Source organism: Schistosoma mansoni (genome assembly GCF_000237925.1).
Source record: "Schistosoma mansoni, WGS project CABG00000000 data, supercontig 0343, strain Puerto Rico, whole genome shotgun sequence".
Classification (NCBI taxonomy): Eukaryota; Metazoa; Platyhelminthes; class Trematoda; order Strigeidida; family Schistosomatidae; genus Schistosoma; species Schistosoma mansoni.
Genome location: NW_017386191.1, coordinates 15,633 through 39,293, shown reverse-complemented (window position 1 = coordinate 39,293; position 23,661 = coordinate 15,633). Strand labels below are relative to the sequence as shown.

The 23,661-nt window shown below is 37.0% G+C and overlaps 1 protein-coding gene across 1 annotated transcript; it reads right to left on the bottom strand.

The window, feature by feature from the left end:
- Nucleotides 1-632: 632 nt before the first annotated feature.
- Nucleotides 633-23,575, bottom strand: Smp_078900 (enhancer of zeste, ezh, putative). The gene is made up of 14 exons (XM_018792349.1): nt 23,086-23,575; nt 22,433-22,963; nt 20,044-20,301; nt 17,782-17,871; nt 16,355-16,583; nt 13,806-14,041; nt 11,506-11,830; nt 10,943-11,147; nt 8,198-8,455; nt 8,009-8,103; nt 5,413-5,543; nt 3,261-3,514; nt 2,248-2,345; nt 633-821 (listed from the first exon to the last, which is right to left on the bottom strand). The coding sequence occupies exons 1-12, from the start codon at nt 23,560-23,562 to the stop codon at nt 3,269-3,271; spliced, it is 3,081 nt and encodes a 1,026-aa protein (XP_018644307.1). The 5' UTR covers nt 23,563-23,575; the 3' UTR covers nt 633-821; nt 2,248-2,345; nt 3,261-3,268.
- Between the last annotated feature and the right edge of the window lie 86 nt (nt 23,576-23,661).

Below are 23,661 nucleotides of genomic sequence, written 5' to 3'. Positions count from 1 at the left end.
TCGAACCATAAATTGGTGCAAGCATCATACAAATCCTTCAATGTACTGCTCAACAACTCTTTCAACAGAAGAGATGAGAGATGTCGAACTGTTTGTCCCATTTGGAATTGTAGGCCTTATGAAAAGAACGCCTCCGACCTAAAAGTTTTGATCCACAAGGCAGTGGAGAATCGTAAGGAGATGCAGTCCCATGATAGCCAGTGACCAACAACGGTTCATACGACATTTGTTCCCTCAGGATACTGGAGCCCATGTGCACCATTGGTTTGGAATCATGGTTTTCCAACTCCCTTAGGTGAACTTTCCGTGTCCACCAACCCGGTTAGAGCGCCAGACATTCGCTTTACGTCCTCTCGATTTCGTAAACAACAGTAATGTCACAAGAAGGCAATGAGTAGGATTTCCCTGTCAGGGGCTATATACCCGCGGTCGTGTGAGAGGATTTCGAGAAAGAGGGCTGGCCCTCCACAGTCTCGGCTGTACCAGGGCGTTTGGGGGCTATAACTCTATTAACTTCCATAAATATGGAATAGAATAATGAAGATTATCTGTCAAGATACAAGAACATGATGCCGTTGGAACTAATACTCATCAATTAGTTACTTAATAATTGTCACTGAAAAAAACAGCCCTTATAAGTAATACAATATATTTCTATTCATAAACAAAAAGAATTCAATAACATTTAACGGAAACACATAAAATAGGAAATAAATAAACCAGTTAGATTTTATCATAAACAGAAAATACATCAACTATAAACATTTACATTCTAACACAACGAATGTACACAGGCGTACATACACAAGCAGAGTATCAACCTAAAATAAAAAAAGAAAAGAAGCATGAATATATAGTTTAAACGGTTGTTGTAGGCAACATTTAAAGATAAGAAACTTTACAATATTACAGTATTTAGAAATAAAAAAAATGGTCCTGAAATCAGTAACCGAAAGGCATTAGAATTCTAAGAAGCTTTCAACATCACCAAGGTTGACAATGGTAATATATTCTCAATAGGTCATGGAAAGAAGTTTTTCGTCACCCTTACATTGCATAGTTGAAAGCATGAGTCAATTGAAGCTAGATCACCAACGAAAATGTGGAGGCGTTGAACGGCCTTTTCATCCTATTGTGGGTCTTCTCAGCAGTGCGCATCCACGACCACGCCTCGCGAGATTCGAACCCAGGACCTACCAGTCTCGCGCCGGAGCACTTAACCGATAGACCACTGAGCCGTCATCCGATGGCGTTGTTTGGTGAACAGTTGCTCAACTTCGTGGATTGGTTGAAGTTAGACATTAACACCGTTGGATGCCGGCTTAGTGGTCGGTGGGTTAAGTACTATGACGCGAGACTGGTAGGTCCTGGGTTCGAATCTCGTGAGGCGTGGTCGTGGATGCGCACCGCTGAGGAGTCACACAATAGGACGAAACGGCCATCCAGTGCTTCCAGGTTCTCCTTGGTGGTCTAGCTTCAATTGACTCATGCTTTCAACTATGAAAATACTAAATCTCCACAAAAACCCCATCTGACCTTTACATTGCATAGGTAGCATAAAAGCTGGGACGTGTGCACAGGTTCAAGTTGCCAAAACACCAGAACAGTGAAGTGAGATGTAGTACAGATAATAGCAGTATTATTGTATTAAGGAAGATTAGGCATTGGAAATGTGATTCGAGAAAAGAGATGAATTAGTGGAATGAAAATAATTGATAAGGTAAATTAGAGATTTAAGGTTAAAGGGAAACCCAAGAGTGAATGCCTATATACAGTTGTTAACAATTTCGACCCACTTTACCAAGTCTATAACCACTGATTGGGAAAACCGCGCGACTAAACCAAGTAGTCTATACCTTTCTACATACTTCAGTTGAATTGCCAATGGCTTCATGGATTGATTCCAGACTTCTATTTGGCCGCCTCTAGGCTTTTGCTAACCATTTTGTTTGCAAATACTCACTACTAAATCTGAAGCTAAAACAAAAGGGTCGTTTGATTTTATACAGTTACTATTGTTGGTCAGATAAGAACAAAGTACAATGATCATTTGGAAGAAATCAGTTGTGGTATCATTAAGAGATCAAACTCGATGGATTCATTCGTAATCAATTTTGAGTAGGAACCTGGTAAGGCTTGACATTTGGTGTAATAGAACTGACTAACATTCGAAATCCATACAAACCATCATTTAAAATTACATTCATGATGTAGAGAGACTTAATTTCGGTATACCATTTTACTTACCTTACCAATTGAATGTTTTTCATTGTTATATTTAGGAGCGCGATAATCGGAACCATTATAATACTGTTTGAGCTATGTATAACAAGCGAGATGTTTATCTACAAAACAAATGAAGAGTATGGTGTGTTTTGTCATATATCTGTGAGAAGTATCCTTCATAAGGCAAAAGACCAGAGTTAATTATTTTCAATGAGAGAAGCATTCGAGCTATGGTGAAATAACCAAGTAATCCTGATATTAAGCGTAGGTACAGACGGAAAGTCGATTGGTGAGGCTAAGAATGTTAATGTAAATTAGTGACTAGAATATAAGTTATACATGGTGAACTACTGTCGACCTTGACGAAGAATGTTGGCTACCATAAGACCGAGTGGAAAGAAAGGTAATACACTAAGATAAGACCAGAACCTTTGAATTCATTAAATAGTGAACTGATCTATAAGAGGTACATATTTATTGCTTTGGATATGTGTGATAATGGAGACCAATGTTTAAAAACGTTGAATGACATTTCTCAAAAATGGTTCAGTTAGGCAGATAAATCCTTTTTTTATCGTTCGATAGATTTTAAGTTCCAGGATCATTTCGTACTTTTCATAAACACACTACATTCGTTACTATCGTTTGAACAGTTTTCTGTGTATTCAGCCTTTCTCATCACTATAGACACTATGGCTAATTCGCTATGAAATATATTAATCTTATAATTTATTAATCGAACACAATTCTACACGTACTCAGGGGTTTAAGTCACATAGTTTATTTGAGGCTTGATGGTATCATATGGCTTTCCAAACCAAAGTTTGGTTTGACACTGAAACTGAATGGTTAAAAGTAGTGATTGAATGACCGCTGCGATGTGATGTAGAATTTTAGATCAGTGAACAATTGCACCAGATTCTATGATATTTCGACTGACTGAATACAAGGTAAATAGTTGACTGTTTTGACTAATGAGGATTTATATTTATATATAAAATAAAGTTACAGTACAAGTGAATGACTAAACTTACATGTAATCCTAAGGAATTTCAATGCAGTTATTAAGCGGTATATTGGAGCATAGGGGGTTAAGATCACCGCCAGATGTATTCAATACGCATAAAGGATTATTGATTACACTTGCAGCGTCTGTATCTCGTTCAATACCTACATATTTAAGTTGCTCTGTCGGACCATAACGGTAGTCAAAGAATAACTCTTCACCGGGGAGAATCGCACGTTTTGCAAAAATACCAATCCGATGATCACCATTCACCATGATAACCTATATAAAGTATAGTATATGATAATATACATCTATCTACAAGCTTAAAAAGACAAGTAAGGTGTTTTAAATTTCGAAAACAAGTAAATTGGACTTTTAAACACCACTTTATGACAGGAACTTGAACGTAATGTTGACTATGTAAATAATTATAACATTTCATAAGGTATTTAGACAATTAATTGTAACATTTAGAAAACGTAGAAAGGACCGAAAAGATGATAAAACAATTCTCAAATCATAAAACATTGATGAAGTTCTCCCACAAGTAAACTAGATTATTTGGAAACAAGTGAATCTTCTATCTCGGAAAAAGACGGAACTATTATTTACTGTCAATCCAGAAGATTGAACCGATGGACAGAACACTTTAAGGAACAGTTCAACTGGCCTTCAATCACATTTCAGTTCCCCATTATGTCATCAGTCAGGATGGTCTGGTGTCTGACGAAATCTCGGCACAGATTCAGAAGGCTTAGTTGACTTTTGCTAACGTGAGTCACTTGTGGTGTGAGCGAGAAATCCATCTTTCAAACAAAGAGTGACTACTGCGCAGCAGTTTGCTCTGTTCTGCTTTATGGATGTGAAACATGGTCATTAAGAATAGAAGCTAATCGTAGGTTACTAGAATTCGATCATACGTGTCTACGAAGCAGTGCTCACGTATTTTGGGATTACGGAGTAAGCAATGGGTCGGCTAGCAATGAAGTACCAAATAAAGACGAGGAATCGATTGATAAGGTGGTAAATCTTCAGCAACTGAGGTGGTTGAGACGTGTTGTATATCCCCAACCACCACCTACGTAGATGGTTGATAATGTGTGGAGTATGAGTGGGCTTCAAGAAAGCTAGGGACTGTCAAATCAAAACATGGCACCAGTTCATAAAGACACTGACGATTGGACTTATCCATGTTCATAGGTATATATTATCTAGTTGATTGCGCGTTTTTATCGTAACCAATGGTTATAGACTTTGAATGACATGGCGCAAAATCGTCTGCAATGGCTCAGTTGCATCTATTCTTCGTCTTCCCCTCCACATTTTCAGCTTTTGAATCCCTTATCTTTTTACGTTTTTATTTTGCTGAGTCGTATGGTTGATGACTAGTCTTTCCTATTACTACTTCTACTATTCTGGAACTTGGCCTGATAACTTTACCTCTCTGTGCTAATGGGGGTAATGTAACTTGGACTGATGTACATACATACCACGTTCTACGTTGTGACAGACTGACTAAGGGAGAATGAGAGACAATAATGAATGATAATAGTGTGAAGTTGCCTTTTTTAAAGCTGAATGGTTTAACTTAGAAGCTTTGAATGTTTTGCCACACATCGTCTCTATCAAACAGTACTGTAGTATGTGCTATGTGTACGGACAGATATAAGTAGTATACACCATAAATTCGAAGTAGGATTCTTACTGACACAAGAAAAAAAGAAAAGAAAGAAAAACAATGCAGTCGGAGTAGCAACAGAAATGAAAGAATGATGGAGTTTGTGAGAGCCAATTCAAAGAAGATGAACAGATGATTTATTCAATTTATTTCACTTAGTATTGTTTGTTTGAATCTTCCCATTGATGTTTTAGGACTGCAACTGGGCATTTGAAGCAAAAGGTGCTGGGTTCGAGTCCCAGAGTGAATATCAACAAGTCTGAGATACAGGTACATCCAGCTGACGAGTCCCAAATAGAACGAAACGTGCATCAAACTGGATTCCACTGCCAGTCACTATCCATCTTTGCTTACCATATTCAATTTATTGTTTTCATATTTTATAAATGTATAGTGTAATTTCGTATAATACAATCAAATGGTTTATCCTATCCAATTATTTGTTCATTAATAAACAACAGAGAAAACAGATATAGGACATAAGAAAATGAGGATTTACTTTAGCATGACAATTAGGATTAACTGAATGATTTGCAAATCGAATTTTATTCCCTTTACGTGTAGCATCCACAACAAAATCTCGATTAAGATTGAACAAAAAACTGCTCATTGTTTTATCATAAATTTTACCTGAAAGTTTAATAGACACATATACACACAAATATATAATCACATTTTTCAATATAGAAACTCTTCATTCATCTACAAGACAATCATCATCAACAACAACAACAACGAGAAAATTCCGACGTTTTACGTCAGACTGTGTCTTTTTGATACGTCTTACTGATTGAACGCTACTATTCGGATCCTAAGCTAGTCTGGTAACCCCCAAGCTAGAACTACCTAGCGACTTGAACACGAGAGAAAAGGCACAAAATATGTGGGAAGCACTTTACTCCAAAGGTTCATTTATGTACTGAAAATATAGGGTTTTTATAGTATTTTAAAAGTCCTTGAGTTTTCCTGAAAATTCTAGAATACTACTAAACATAGTAACAGTATAGTAATCAGTCAATAAGAACTTCTACATGTGACTTTTCATTTCCACAATATTTCTAGCAAAACTTCTAATCAAACGCTGATTGGATAAAATGCTTCTTAATGTTTCCTGAACTTGTCATGTCTATTGCGAGAAATTTGCAGGATCATCCTAACACTTTTAAAGTCTATTCTTGAAAGCTAGTGATGATTAATATAGGCTACCACCCACTTTAGTTAACCTTTCAAATGACTTAACAACAACAACAACAAAATAGAAAATATATAGTACAAAAGATTTATGAATGAATATTGATAAGCTTTACAAAGCAATTAGATTTTTTTGGTAAAATGACAATCAGAAGAATTGAATTATGATAGTATAGGATATATTCATTATTTAAGTAGTATATATCCGATTAAGATATTAAATGTTATTATCAGAAGGGGTTTGTGGATATTATAGTAATTTTTTTAAATAGTTGAGATCATGAATCAATTGAAGCTAGACCATCATAGAAAACCTAGAAGAACTGGACGGCCGTTTCGTCCTATTATGGGACTTCTCAACAGTACGCATCCACGATCCCGCCTCGCGAGATTCGAATGTTATTATATCTTTTTTGAAAGTTGAATTTAAATTCATATTTACTCTCTTTTGATAATTTTATATGTAAACAAAACTCATAACCATTTTGGATACCTGTTATATCCCGAGGAGAATTATGAATGGTAACTTTTGAGGACTATTTATGGACCAATATGATACATATATTTCCTACTGTATAACTGCAAAGTAACTAAACTATACATTTTCGTGTCCCTCTTATTATAAGCTTTGTTTTGACCTGCGAACTATTACTATACGATTTACCATTCTTGAGTTATACTCAGTCTATTAATTACTGTCCCCCCTTTCACAGCCACATCTGGCTGAAACTTGTACAAATGTTATTTTCTATTTTATGGTACGATGTGGTCAGTCTGTTTGGTATATATATTCAGTACGTTTGAAATACAATGATTCATATTGCAGAAGCTGTTATTAGTGTTCTGGACTTAACTGACTGGGTTAGGCAGATAGCAGGACCGATAAGTGCTCTAGACTGCTCGTACGGGTTTTGTGTCATTGGTCCGATCAATAAATCACTGCTCTGTAATAGGCGGGTATAAGATATAACAATTGACAGCCACAAGATATAACAATACCTTCAAGATTTGATGAGTACAAGAAAAACAGAATTAGAAAAGTATTTGATAAAATTTAATGAATTGTGATAACTGATAAGGTCCAATGGTGTCGCCGGCTAGATATATGTCATTAATAGAACTTGATGACATCATCCATTGACTGTTGTTAAAAGTATACAGCATTAGATTTTGACACAGTGGTCAAAAGTAGAGAATGTATTTCTAAACTCATAATAAATTCGATCATATATCCAGTACGAAATTGCATAATACTAAGTGTTAATTTAAACAACCATGAAGCAGTGATTCAAAGTCCTCCATAATTTGAAATGCCCCCAAATGCCCTGGTACGGCCGAGAGTGGGAAGAGTACGCTCTCCCTCTCCAAATGCTCTTCCATGGCCACGCGTATATGGCCTCTGACAGGGAAGTCCTACTCACTGCCTTCTCGTGGCATTACTGTTGTTTACGAAATCGAGAGGATGAAAAGCTCATATCCGGCGCTTTAACCGGGTTGGTGGACACAAAGTTTACCTAAGGGAGTTGGAAAACCATGATTCCAAACCAATGGTGCACATGGGCTCCAGTATCCTGAGGGAACAAATGGTGTATGAATCAACTGTTGGTCACCGGCTACCATGGGACTGCATCTCCTCACGATTCTCCACTGCCTTATGGATCAGACCTTTAGGTCAAAGGCTCCGGGTGTGGTGCCCTAAGCAAACCACCTGCTTCAGTTTGAACACCTGAGCAGTATCACAGTCCTCACACAAATCAAATGAGATTTGTGCGGCGCATATATATCTGGTGCCCCCTTTGTACCAATATTTATGTGTTTAAATAAATAAATAAACAACTTAGGATTCACAATCTAGAAATTAAATACATAAATCATAATGAATAAGTAAAATTGAACACATTTACCTCGTCGGTCTGCTTCATCTTGACTAATTATTTCACCACAATATTCATATATGAAATCATTTTTCTCTGCAGCTTCTTTAATAAATATACCCCAACTAGAATAATAAGGAATAAAAAGATGGTTGTCAGCAACCATCATAAATATAAAAAGATGCATAAAGCACTAAAAAAAACACACATTGGACTTACCCAGCTACATCAGAAGGTGCCATTAAAAGGTGTTTACGCCAACCTCTTTGTATGGCAACATTTCGACAAGTTCCAGTAACAGGAGGTAAAGTAGTTTGAAGCAGTGAAAGTAAATCCATAGAATTCCCAGAGGCAAATGATCGAAAAGATGAATGTGCACCACAAGATAAACATAAATCTGGATCACATTCTCTAACAGCTAAAACACATGGACATAATTTTGTGTTACATTGACCTCGACAACGACATCCTAAAAATCTAAACAATGATAAGTGTGATGAATAGACACGAACAAATTGATTTTAATATTTTTTATATAAAGACGAGTCGTTTACTTTATATACAAAGTGACGATATAGAATAACAGTGAATAGTTGTAGAAAATTGATAGAAAAATCTGTAACTAAGTTTTTTGTTAGTAGAATTCGTCATTTCATTTATTTAGATTGCTGACATCCAGTGGCAACACCATGTTAGTAATGCACAGGTTCGGCATCGTGTGTTCGGGCGCAGAGACGATAATTCAATTGGTGTCACCATCTCGAAACACCGACTTCAGTGGCTTGGACATGTTCTACGAATGTCGTCCCAGAGAATTCCACGTCGTGCATTATTTGCTGACTCTGAGACTGGTTGGAAAAAGCGAAGAGGTGGTCAGTGTATGACATGGTGTCGTGGTATGAAAGAAAGCTGCAAAGGGCTAGCTTCTGTTGGTCCTTCACGACTCCCTGGCTGGGGTCCGAGAGATGGTGCAACACAGTGGCTAGAGACGTTATCAGATATGGCTCAGAATAGAAGCCAGTGGCGAGCCTGCTGTAACCTTTTACTTTCTTCATAAAAAGTGGTTCTCACTTTCTTAGCTGAAAGAGTCTTCCGGTTGTACATTTCAGTCCCCCTTTTTTCATCCGTTTTTTTTCCTTTATATATACGCATCTTCTCCCTTCTCCTCCCATTCTGATTGTTTTGTGTGGCGCATATGTATCTGGTGCCCCTTTGTACCAATATGTATGTATTTAAATAAAATAAAATAAAACCAAGTTTTTTCCTCATCACCACAATTAAGAATTGTAAACTGATAGGGAAAATCGTTGTTTACATTTTATTAGCAGGATAGAAACTTAATTACGTATGTTTCAGACAAGATCATCTTGGAGCGCACTGATAGATCCATTTTAAATCAATAAGCGTCGGCGATGAGCTTAGAAGATTAAAGTTCCTATGTACAATTTATATGTATATATACTGACATTTTCCTACTATATTGACAACTTAACTCAACGCTTTGGTGAGAAATTCATGCATCCATTTGACCAAATAGCGTTTTCACATTTTAGCTTATGTTAATTCGTGATGAAAATCTTAAATTCAATTTCAAACCCTAACCATCAACTGTAAATCATAATTCTAATTCCTCACACTGATTTATAACCCACATTTAGCACTAGCTAGTAGGTGGATATTCTTAAGGCCAGTTTAGCGTCGATAGATTATAGTCTCATTTTGTTTGCTTTCGGATAAATTTACGTTCTTGTTCAAGTTGTGTTTTGATTTGGATACCAGCCGAAGTGAAGAAAAGTATCTTGGAATACTACGAAGTAAAAAAAATACTAAAGCGAAGGACAATTAACACCCTGATTGAATCTACTTGACACTACATACAAACTAATAAATAAGTAGAATGATAGCTGGTCAGAGTAAAGAAAAGCGATAATACAGTCTTGGCACAAAAGGTGTGCAATTACATTATATATCAGAGATCAGAAAATATAGTGATGAAATTACTCAAATAAGCAATTTTCATCATAAGATCATACTATTAATGTTTTCAGTGGGTAGAATATTCTTTGAATCCAAGATTGTTGATTTGGAGATGAAATACTGAAAATCTATACATCACTACTATAAACTATCACCGTACAAGTAAACAATTGACGTCTCTTAACGAAATTTCATGAAAAATGGTCACAAAACAATAATCATGAAGAAACTTATGCTTATTTGGAGAATTAAAGTCAAATTCTTTATCAGTTGAGATGGCTGGGACACGTGTTACGTATGCCAAACCACCGACTACCCCGACGTGCAATGTTCTATGGTGTAGGAGTAGGTTGGAAGAAAACTAGGGGCGGCCAGACCAAAACATGGCACAAATCCATCAAGTCACTGACAATTGGAGTGAGCCATGTTGGTAGGTGTAGACTACCTGGTTGGATTGCGCGAGATGATAGCAATCGATGGTTAGAGACCTTGAATGACATGGTTCGAAATCGTTTGCAATGACGAAGGTGCATCCACTCTTTGTGTTCTGCCGAATTCTAATCTCCTGAATTCTTCATGTCTCTATCTCTTTTCTCTTTCAAAATTTATTTCACTGGATTATACTCCTTCAATAACATCTTCAAACCCTTATCTCTCGGATCACTGCTTATACTCTTACTAGTTCTACCATTATAGGATTTGAATCGACAACTGAATCTCTGTGCTAATGTGGTATGGCAACTTGAACTGATGTATGTACGTACGAAGTTCTACGTTGTGACTGACTAAAATCAAATTGGTCAGTTACGTGATCATAGAATTTATCACTAAACTAGATAGGGGTTAAAGATGATAATACTTTATAACCATAAACCTGATCAAATATATCTTAGAATGCAAATCCACACTATGAGGGGAATAGTTTAGTGTAACATATAAATCTGTATTATATACTGAAATAACAATGAGAAATTTTTAATTATATACCTATTTGGACAATCAGGAGGACATTGACAAAACTTTTCACAAAATGTTCCAGCTATTCGACAAGAACAAGAATCATCACATCGTTGACCAGGATGATCACATGGATGATAATGATGAGCGAAACAACCACTTGCAACTACACCATTAGAATTACCATTTGTAGCATTTTGATGACATGCATTGGTTTGTGAATCTTCATCGTCATCTATGGAAAACGACAAAAAAATGTGTAAAATAGGTAGGCAAAACAGAAACTTCCTTAAAATCGTTAATTATGGACAAATTATTTGGGTTGAAAGGGGTTTTGTGGAGAATGGTTTAATTTGTACATTGTATTTGTCGCGGACTGGTCTTTGTTGTTATTCCATTAAAAATCAAGGAATACCGGACAACTATTTTGCACCAATATGAACTCAGCAGTAATGCGACCGAACCTTAGATCTCGCAGTCAACCCTCAACCCATGATTAAGTAAGATCGATTTGCGTTGGATACAACCAGGAGATTATTTGTGACATGAAGTTGCAATAATTTATTTAATGTGAATAGTTGAACAAAACATACCCAAACGACGAGTTGGTGGTCCTAATAACATGCTCTTTTTTAGACGACGTTTCCTTGAACGTTTTCGTCTATATGATGGTAGTAAATTATAGCTCGATGATTCATTATTATTATTCATAGCTTCTTCGGTGAATTCACCATTATCCTGAACACTTCCACTGCATGATCCAGATCCGGCACAATCTCCACCATCATTTAACGATGCAGTACTAGTTGAACGTCGACCCCATTCAATACCAGTTCCAGGTACACGTAGTTGACTTAATTGTCCAGAATCGGGAAGTAGAAGAGTTGAATGATTCTGTGCACTTGCATAGCTAAGCACCTAAATAACAAACAAATGAATAATATTTAAGTAATTCAATCCACCTAAATCATTCACCTCAGCTACAAATCTCCACCGTCATGTCAACACAATGAAATACAGACAACAATATGATAACATCTCTGGTTTGATTATTTCAACGTTATCGCTTACCAACCAACCTAACTGGACACAATAGAAATGCTATCCAATAAAGATCGGTTGGGTCCTCACAATAGATAATTTGACTACTGCTATGATCATTAAATTATTATTAGGAATACCAAGATTTTGATGAATAACGAATATCAAAATTCACTTGGTATTTTTTACTTGTGTCTTCCGATTGATGTTTAGAACTGCATAGTATGTTCATAGGCCAATAAGAGACTGATTGATTGTAGTCCTAAACATTAATCGGAAGATACAAGTAAAAAACACCAAGTGAGTTTAAACTTCACTCCATTGCACAAGCAAGTGGCTGTCAGGACTCAGTAGCTGAGTTGATAACGCGATGGCGTTTGAAGCGAAAGGTAATGAATTTGAGTCCCAGAGTGAACATCAACCACCTGCTTCGGCCTGGGCACACGGACAGTATCACAGCCCTCACAGAAATTTAATGAGATGCCAATTACTTCACAAAATACTATGTTCGCTTCAACTAGAATTCAGACAATCCACATTCACCTAATAACACTCATTTTTATTATTATTACTATTATTATCATTTTTTATATACTACTTCGCTTATCTTCCTCTATTCCCTCTTCATGTACTCCCATTTTTAAACTTATACAGCAGCTCACCCATGGTGGAAACTCTGTTCTATCTAAACGATCTCCAATCACTATCTGATCAAAAGTGAATGCTTCCACCGAATACGAATACTGAACCAGTCTTCTTGAAACCACGTACACCATTCAAACTGCCTCTCTTCAACATTCGCACACTAATGCAGATCGGACAACAAATAGGGCTGGCTATGTCTTTAGAGAGTCTTAATGTCAATGTTTGTTGTCTATCCGAGACCCGTATTCAAGGCTCTAGTGAAGTACTACAAATTCGCTCTCCATCTGTCGCTTCGAAAAGCTTGTTTTACGTGTGCTTATTCGGGGACTCTGTGACATCTTTGTCTGGTCTTGCTGGCGTTGGTGTCGCACGAAGCGCTAAAGCTGAGGCAGCACTAATCGATTGAATCCCTATTAACAGTCGGTTATGTGCTGCTATATTAGAAAGCTTCATCAAAGTGAGGAGAAATCGGTGTGAGAAACGATGTCCCTTTATCGTCTCCGCCTATGCCCCTACAGATTGCAGCCCGGATGCAATCAATGGTGAATTATACCACCAGTTAACTGTTGTTCTACAGAAAGTGCGTTCGACAGATATTGTAGTATTAGCCGGAGACTTGAATGCTTAGGTCAGGCGTCTAGGCATAGAAGAGATTCGTTTAGGTGGCCGATGGGGACTTGTTGGTCTCAGGACAGATAACGGGGATCGTCTACTGCAACTATGCACAGACCGCAACCTGTTTTTGGCTAGCAGTAACTTTCGGCACAGTCATCGCCGATGTGCCACCTGGTGTCCTCCCTCCGTATTTCAAGCCTGGACTCAGATTGATCACATCGCGATCAGCTACCGCTGGCGTGGTTGTGTACAAGACTACCGCTCCTATTTAAAGACCAAAATAGTAAAATAGATGGATAGTCTTTTAACGTCAACCATGAATATGAATTTTATCATTTCTTTCATTTCTATTCAGAAAACTGAACTTTCGACTAAATCATTTAAGTATTCCGCCAACTATTTGCTTCTAGCTTTTTTTATAACAGCTATCACTGTTTAGTGTACTAGAGCTACTGACAACTGCTCGCGTTCATGTAATCCGACAGTTGCATTGATTCTTTATATCTTGCCATATTTAAATTATTCCAATAATATTCAACTAATCATTATAACTAAACAGAAAGGAAACTTAAGCTGTCATTATTATACTCACCTCTGAACACTTTTTTGTTCCAATAAGATTAGATAATGTACAACACCAATTGTATAAATGATATGAAGAATAACCGTATGGTATATACATTGGAGCTAAAACTTGATATAGGCTTATTTCGACCGGGTTCCAATCACAATCTCTCTCATTTATTCGGTTATTATTATTATGATGATGATTTTGCTTATCAGTGAATTGACGAACACACCATACACCACAATATGGAGCATCTGATTCTGTAAATAGATTTTTTTTAAAGACATACAGTAATTTAATTTATCTGGTGGTCAAGGGAATGTTTTTAACTTTGAATCGAATTATTTACATGCCTACTAATGATAGTTACCAGCTAGATATAGCTAAGCCGAAGTAGATGAGGGGGTGGGTAGAACTTAACTGAAAACTAGAAAATTCATCAAAACTTAGCTGAAAAATCTTTTTTTTCTCAAAAAAACAGCGTAGTGAAATTCTCAATGACTTGGCTCAGACTCCGGAATTTTCCTCCAGTCAATCACCCAATAATACTCAATGCAGAACTCATTCATAGCTTGAAGAGGTCGTCACGCTTGTCTGATGTGATGACCTGATTAAACTTCATTGGCTGGAACACTTATTCCTCTAGGTTTTACCATACCAGACATATCGGTTGGAGGAAGTTAAAACTAAAAGCAACAACTGAAGATCTAAGTGAAGTCATACTAGTGACTGTATAAAAATGTGACAGTGGTAAAGTGTTCACTTCAGACAACCAGCACCTGCAGCGAAGCAGTCTTCTCAAAATGAAGCAGAGTTAGAAAAAAACCACGTTTCACCATACTCTAGGGAATAATTTTCCCTTGGCTGCTTTGGTAACTACTAGGTTGATAAGACCAGTACTAACCCAGCTTCCTTTTCAGGTTCCTAAAGAAGGAATATCCTTTCACGATGTAGGTAACCGAATAAAAATCGCCTTTTTACCACTAACAGCAGTCATCTTGTTTACGACGAAATACTTTCATCCCTTCTTAATTTTCCTTTTATTCCCACTATCAACTTTTCTCCTAAGACTTTATCACAAAGCGTGACCAATGCTAACGATCTAAATTCATCAAATGATAGTCCTGGTTTACTAAAACGGGGCTCTAAACCACATATTACAGCTTGCGGTGTTAGGACCTTATATCAAATAGGACAACAGACGTTTTTGCCTAGTACTACTGAATGCAGTGGCACTGTTTTATTCTGTGTCGCAGGATTCAAGAGTGGTCATTCACTTTACCTCAGTCAATACAGAAAACCGATGCTGTTTACCATTGGTGTATCTGTGAAATTCACTATCACTTTTCGTAGACTCGCTAGAGTCCGTATAGCGTTAAGTTCAAAAGTGGAACAGGCTCTCTTAAACCGCATTCCAACAAAAAGTCGCTTGTGTGCCGTTCAACTAAACGAGGGGAGTACGGACATAGAAAATAGAGACATGGGCCGTTGCTTCTTCATTGTCTATGTTTACACTTTTAATGACTGCCATGTGGATGAAGTAAAAGATAAATTTTACAGAAAACCTCCTGCCCTACCCAATTAAATACCAAACGCTTAGACGCCATAATTTTAGCAGGTGATCCTAGTGCCCAAGTAGTCTGAACCAAAAAGAAAGACAATTAGGTGGGTCTTAGTGACCCCCCAACTCAGCGAAGTTTAAAAAAACCATACCTAGTCTAAAGCGAGGGAAAGCAGCTTGCTTCCAACTTCAACCTCAGCCAATATTGAACCTCGAGGTAGGCCATAGTAAGGCAAACAATACACATTTCCAACCGTCCAAGTTGGTAAATACCTCATTACTACATCAACTGATTTACCATATTTGTATAGTATGTATCTAAACTCAACAATGCCTACTCAGTCATCCTACGACATATGTGTTAGCGGGACATAGATTGGATTAAAGCATGTTCCGTGCACGATTGTGCTGGCGCACGCTGATTGGGTAAGAATTAGCCAATCAGCGCTAGTCGATACCTGGAGAAGACTCTAAAATCTTCTCATGTAAAAACTATAAACGTACTAACGGTTTTTCTTATTGTGCTTCTTACTTCCAGCTACCCTTGTTATTTGGAATATAATTTCGTCCCTGTTCAACCGTGTTCTGATTTGGGGACTTGTCGAGTGAATTGGTGTCCAAGAATACTAAGGATAGGAATAGCTGGGTCGTAATAAGAGAAATTTATAACAATAAGCAGTTCTTTGATCATACTTAAAGACAAGAGCCTGCAGCCTACGCATCTCTTCTACTCTTACAAACTATGTTTCATGACTATTTAGTGATAAAAGCGGACTGCTGCTCACCGTACTCGCCCCTAGATTGGTAGGTAGATATTTCTTTAACACGATTCGATAAAAATTAAGAGCTTTCTCAATCCGTACTGAGATTTTTTTATACACCAGCTAGCGTCATTGATGCGAGGGTTTAGGACTCTACTCACCTGTACAAACTAATGTAACTAAAGTGAGGTTTGATTTACTGACCTACCAATCAAAAATAATCCGTTGAAAGAATCTTATGACTAACTAACCCACATTAGTTGATGCAACAAATGGCCAACGATGACTCCACATTGATTGAGTAGACTTATAAGGATGTAAAGCACAATCATATTTGAAACATCGACGACAAAATAATGTTCTAAATGAATGTAAAGCTTCAGCTCTTGTAGGAATTTGATGTCGACCACTTTTCACTGCATTCAGAACTTCAATTGGATTGTCTAAATTTGGACAGCATGTCAACGCTTCCTCGTTCAGCTAAAACAAATGATATTATTAAGTGTTAAAGCTGAAAATTCGCTGGCAATTTTTAGTGGGAAACAGTGAACAGATAAAGTAATAGGACACTTAAATATAAAAAATCTTTTTAAAAATTTTAGAAGTATTGCTACACTAAATGTCAATGATGATGTGAAATAATTTACTTCTTAGTTAAGTGAAGAATTATGCCTTACAAGTACTTCAATTTAGGAACAAAAAACATAGATATTGACGTCAGTTAGTTGAGTGATTCATTGATCATATTATAACGGATTAATTAATTCTAGGAATGATGATATTTTACTACAAGGTCAACAGATTGTGAAGTTCAGGTGTTTTAACCGCTGAACTACGGAAACCAATAAACAGCAATGATATTACAACTTGAACATGTGAAAATTGGTAGGCAGGGCGAGGTTTAAACTAGTAACTCATTTAGCGAGCACTAATATCAATGAGCCACAGGCTTGTGTTAATAATCATGATGATCTACTATGTACTACATATCCATGCCCACGCCCACCAGTCCGGAAGGGCGTGTGTTCGAATCCCACCTCCATCGCCATGTTTGCCCCCAAACGCCCTGGTACGGCTGAGAGTGGGGAGAGTCCGTTCTCCCTCTTGAAATGCTCTCATATGGCCACGCGTATAAAGCCTCTGCCAGGAAGGTCCTACTCATTGCCTTCTCGTGGCATTACTGTTGTTTACGAAATTGAGAGGACGAAAAGCGAACATCCGGCGCTTTAACCAGGTTGGTGGACACGGAAAGTCCACCCCGAAGAGTTGGAAAACCCTGATTCCAAACCAATGGCGCACATCGACTCCAGTATCCTGAGGGAACAAATGGCATATGAATCAATCGTTGGTCACCGACTATCATGGAACTGCATCTCCTCACGATGCTCCACTACCTTGTGGGTCAGATCTTTAGATCAAAGGCCCCGGTTGTGGTCCCCTAAGAAAACCACCTGTTTCGGTTTGGGCACCTGGACAGTATTACAGCCCTCACAAAAATCAAATAAGATTTGTGTGGAGCATATATATCTGGTGCCCCTTTGTACCAATGATTATGTGTTCAAATAAATAAATAAATAAACCATGCTTAAAAGTAGTTTTAAAAACAAATCTTGGTAAATGTCATGAATAAACATTAACAAGTAATAAAAACAACAACAGCTTGATAACTATCACCCACTTGTGAAGTACTTGAACGTTCTTTCAATTCCATATATCGAAGTTGAAGTTTACTAGAATCATCTGATGAACCGAATGTTCCAGCTATGGCCTGTAATGGTAGAAATAAACTCAAATAGAAGATATGTGATAATAAGGGGATACAGAAGAGAAATGACTTATATGACGTATGTTTTTTCACTGGGTATTTTTATTAAATTAAGCGTCTTACGATATTCGTATATTGTCTTGATTGTAAATTCTCATTGAAATTATTAAACGTTGATAAATTACCATTAATTAATGATGTGTCTACTATTTAGCTTCTACTATGGCGTTTGAAGCGAAAGGTACTGGATTAGAGTCCCATGGGGAACATCAACTCTGAGATGTAGATACATCCAGCTGACGAATCCCAAATAGGAAGAAACGCGCGTCACACTGGATTCCACTGCTAGCCACTATCCATCTTTGTTTATAATGCTTGTAAATTAAGGCTATATCGAGGCAATACGCACAGTATGAACATATAGCAACAAGAGGCTGACCAGTTGCAGATCTAAACATCAATGGGAAGATTTAAACAAACAATACTACTTTGTTCTGTAGATATTGATATTACTTATTTGTGGTATGTTGTGACGATGCAATTGATGTACATCGTTCTGTGAGTTATAGAGTCATGATGCTAGAGAATAACGAAGACTAATTATTCAGACCTATTCGATCGGTTGTTTTTGTGTTTTGACTGGACATAGGGAACAAAAGGGGTGAAGCAGATCAATGGGTGTTGGGATATTCATCCGTTATTGGTTATTTGTATTAATGAACAAAAGCAAGATTATTGGTACGATTGGAGTAGAATGAACTCATCATTATTGGACTTGATAATTGAGTGATCTTATTAAATGGGGAATATAGAAGTTTGGAATGATAACAAGATTATCACCTTACTCTAAAAGACAAGTAGCACAATAAAAGTACCAGTGAAATCATTGATGCACAGATCCATAATGATAGTGATTTCTAAAAAAAAATTGTACATTAGATTGTTCTACATTCAACAGAAAGTGAAATGTAGCTATTCAACTGGAAGGATAAAAGAAAAGTATTTAGGTTGTCATATACAGAAAAACAGAGTAAGTAATGCAGTTGTTAGGAACCGGGTACTAGGTAAGGATGGCAAATCGATTGATGAAGTAGTGAAACTTCATCAGTTGAGATGGCTGGGACACGTGTTACGTATGCCAAACCACCGACTGCCCCGACGTGCGATGTTCTATGGTATAGGAGTAGGTTGGAAGAAAACTAGGGGCGGCCAGACCAAAACATGGCACAAATCCATCAAGTCACTGACAATTGGAGTGAGCCATGTTGGTAGGTGTAGACTACCTGGTTGGATTGCGCGAGATGATAGCAATCGATGGTTAGAGACCTTGAATGACATGGTTCGAAATCGTTTGCAATGACGAAGGTGCATCCACTCTTTGTGTTCTGCCGAATTCTAATCTTCTGAATTTTTCACGTCTATCTTTTTTCTCTTTCCAAGTTTATTTCACTATATTATACTCCTTCAATAACATCTTCAAACCCCAATCTTTCACATAATTGCTTATACTATTACTACTTCTACCACTATGGGATTTGAATCGACAAATGCATCTCTGTGTTAATGTGGTATGGCAACTCGAACTGATGTACGTACGTACGAAGTTCTACGTTGTGACTGACTGACTGGTCCAGAAAAACAATACTGAAAACTAGTAAGAAAATACTTATTTATCTTCAGCTTACATGAATTACCTTGGTTTACATCACAGTTACTTCTAACAGACTATTTATATTGTTGCAGAAAATAAGCTAACTTAAAATTATGTAAAGAGCAACTCTATTACAATGAACAGTGGCTAAAAGGAACTCATCATGAATAATTTTAACCTCGGATCCGAAATAGAACTGCTGATATTTAGACTACAGTAATCCTTACAAATCAGCTATGGGCATATCCAGTATATTTCAGCTCCACTTGACAGTTGAAAAACACAAATATTGTAAAAGTTTGGACTTTGAGAGGAATATGTGGTGAAAACTACACACTTATAGGCGGAACTCATTCACTAAATGAACGGAGAAATGATCGATGATGTGAGTATAATACACTTAGTGAATAATAAAAACGTTGCGGTTAACTTTAGTCACTATTTACGTCTTTCACCCTAAAACGAAGGAAACGATATAGGAAACAAACTGTTGGAATCAAATTTTTTTAAAAAGCTTAACTCACAGAGAATACTCCTTCTGGAATCCCAGTGCTACTGAGACGCTTAGGGTCTGGAGAATTTGAATCACGATCGCTATGATGTGAATCAACGGAATTTCTTATCTTCGGAGATTGTTGTGTGCTAGCGATCAGCTCACACTTGACTTCCTTATCATCGTCTTCAATTTTCAGCTTTTTATGGAGATTAACCAATGCTTTATCATTGAATTCCGGGAGATTAATGCTGATATTAGGCGGTATTATATCACTGCTTATTGTTACCTGAAAAAAGCAAAAAACTGTCACTTCATTATTCCATCCATAAATCAAATTTTTCAGACTCAGTTCGCTTTTGATACTGAGAAATCTACTACAATTCAAGCATGTGACATAATCAAATAAGAACACAAACACGGCAAACAGTGTACCAACACTAATATTAGTAACCTAAAAAAACAAAAATAAAGATAATTTTATAGTTGATATCATGAGTCATTTGAACCTAGACCACCTTGGAAAACCTGTAAGCACTGGACGGTCGTTTCGTAATATTGTGGGCCTCCTCGGCAGCGCGCATCCACGATCCCATCTCGTGAGATTCGAACCCAGGACAGTCTCATGCGCGAGCGCTTAACCTCTAGACCACTGAGCCGGCACCCAACGGTGTTAATATCTAACTGACAGGTCTTGGGTTCGAATTTCACGATGCGGGATCATCGATACGCATTGCTGAAGAGCCCTACAATAGGATGAAACGGCTGTCTAGTGCTTTTAGGTTTTCCATGGTGGTCTAGCTTCAACTGACTCATGATTTCAGCCATAAAATTACTAAAATCTCCATGAAAAAACCCTTCTGATAAAAATAAAGGTATTAGCAGCCAGATACAAATATAACTGGAACGAAATCTAAACGCGAACAAACCGCTTTACAAAAGACTGAAATAAGATCAAAGAACGAAAAGTTGATAATAATACTTGATTTGGGATTTCCGGAAGAATAGACAATGAACATAAACACGAGTCACTGAGACCGATTTCAGACTATATGATCCATAACATCTGCAATTGAAGATTACAACTAGCAAGTGTACAATGATCAGCAATTATGTGAGCATACTGACATAGATCAGATTATCAGCAGGGTCAATATGTATTCAATATAGAAATGAAGAGTTAGCCGTACAACAACTATTTTATTGAGGAAATCAGTGAGTCAGCTACAACGTAGGACAAGGCACATATATGCATCGGTCCAAGCTGACATACCTCATTAGCACAAGATGAACAACAAATTCATAGTAGTCACTTCAATGGTAGTAATATATAGAAAGTTGCATATTGGCATATAATACAGGGTGAGAGAATTAGTTCCTAAGAAGAAATGTATCAAGTGACTTTAATCTCACGGTCTTATCACGTCATACATTAACTGGGCATCCACTCGGCCATAAGTTATAACAAGAAGGTTAGGTTAGTGTGACAGTCAACAGTGATCAAAATGAAGAAAAATAAGATCTTGTTAATGTAGTGAAACTGATTAGTGACCATATAAATATTCATCATTAGTCAGTCAACTACAACGTAAGATCAGGTACATATATGCATCAGTCCAAGTTGCCATACCTCATTAGCACAACAACATCAACACCAAACTCATAGAAGTAGTTACTTCAATAGTAGTAATATAGAAAATTGCATATTAGCGTATAATACAGGGAGAAAGAATTAGTGCGTAGGAAGAAAGGTATAAAGTAATTTTAATCTCACGGTTTAAGGGAAGACAATGAGTGTATACACCTACAGCATTGTGATCGATTCTGAGCCATGTCACCCAGAGTCTTCAACCATTGGTTACAATAGTCGCGAAGACCCCAACCAAGTAGTCTGCATCTACCAACATGGCTCAGATCAGAAGTTAGTGACTTTAAGTACTCATGCCACGTGTTGGTTAGCAACAATAGTTTATCCAGAATTGAATTCTTAAGACTGTAACTGTGAACCAACTGTTGTTTTAAAGTGACTACTTATGAATTTATTTTCAGTGACAAAGTAAGGTAAGATTCATTTAACGCAAGAAAAATATACAGGAATTTTTAATACCAACCGTTCAGTGCATGTATAAGAAAAACACTAACATGTGTGACAAAGGCATTGGAAATTCGCACTCTTCTGTGTATCTCATATCCGAAGTAAAAATTTACGTATTCAGCTTTGAATCACATTGCTTATGTATAAGGAGCTAGCAATAATAACGAATTACCAAGATCAAAATAACTGAAGCAATATTTGACTATAAGCTCAACTGTATTTGATGATTAAGCTGCCGTTGTACATACAGATCAGTTCGTCTTCCACAAAATTTACGGGATCTATTGATCGTTTCATACAAGTGAAAGTAAACAATTGAACTTACTTCGACATCTTTAATTTCGATAAATCCTGAACGACGGGTGAAACGACCTTTTTTTATAGTTAAAACTTCATCACTATCTTCTTCATCTGGTTTTGATCTTTTCAAGGTACGTTCATTTGATTTACAATTAGAATGAACTAGATCAGTTTCATCAACAATACCAATCATTGATGATGAATCAATTTCTTTTGGTGACGAATTATCAATTGCAATCGGATTTTGTGATAAATCTATGGGTGAGTGTTCATCTTTTTGATTTGTAAGTGGTATTAATCCACATTTTGTGGTAATATCTGGCCATGCTTTAGCAACTGCATTAACCAATTGTACCAGAAGTGATTCTTCAAATTCAAATGGAAAATTACCATGTAAATGACCATCATAATTGTTTAAAAGTTCTTCTAAAAAGTTCACATCTTCTTGAGCTTGATCATCACCCATATATGGTAAATTAGCTAATTCTGTCTCATCTTCAACAGAGAAATTATGTTGAACAGGAGCCCACATACAAACAGAAGGCACAGGATCAACCTATCAAAGTGGAAGAGTGGAAAGAGAATGACAACAAATACAACAATTAACTCTGGACATTTTTTAGGTAGAAGTGAAAAACTGGGAATTTGACACATAATGATCTCAATGAATTTACTCACTTGGGGCATCATTGTAATAGCAACACGATAAGATACACCACCGATTCGAGCCTCAAATTTGCCAAATTGACTATAGACATTAGGAATTTCTACCGGTTCAGCTAATAAAGGTGGATCGGTAGAACTGGAATTAGGCCACATTTCATCACAGGTGATAGATCGAGCTGAAAGATTAGCAGTATAAGCAGAATTCAGTTGTTCGCTTAACAAACGTCGATTCTTCGACATCAATTCAAATACATGATTCCACTTGGATGTTAAATTAGCACACCGAATACGACTGTAGACCTCACGGATCATTGTTTGTAAACGACGACGACGTTCACATGGATTGTAGTACGGTCTATTTGAACTAGTTGGTCTTCGTCTCAGTGATTTCACACGGGTTCTGCGAGACTCGCATACAGGAACTATTTCATTTGGGCTGGATTTATTATTTTTACAATCACGATTTACATATGAAGATCGACGAACCATCTGTAAAAAAACAAGTTTATCGACTGTTGTACATACAATCATACGAATGACTTAAGGTACATAAATCTAAACATCTACACTCTGGCAAAAAAGACGATA

Excerpts from the sequence above, each read along its gene's own strand:
- Smp_078900 (XM_018792349.1), bottom strand. The coding sequence starts at position 23,562 with ATGGTTCGTCGATCTTCATATGTAAATCGTGATTGTAAAAATAATAAA. Across the intron at positions 17,872-20,043 it reads TTCCAGAAGGAGTATTCTCT|GCCATAGCTGGAACATTCGG; the intron begins GTGAGTTAAGCT and ends CTACCATTACAG. Across the intron at positions 8,104-8,197 it reads GCACCTTCTGATGTAGCTGG|TTGGGGTATATTTATTAAAG; the intron begins GTAAGTCCAATG and ends TTATTATTCTAG.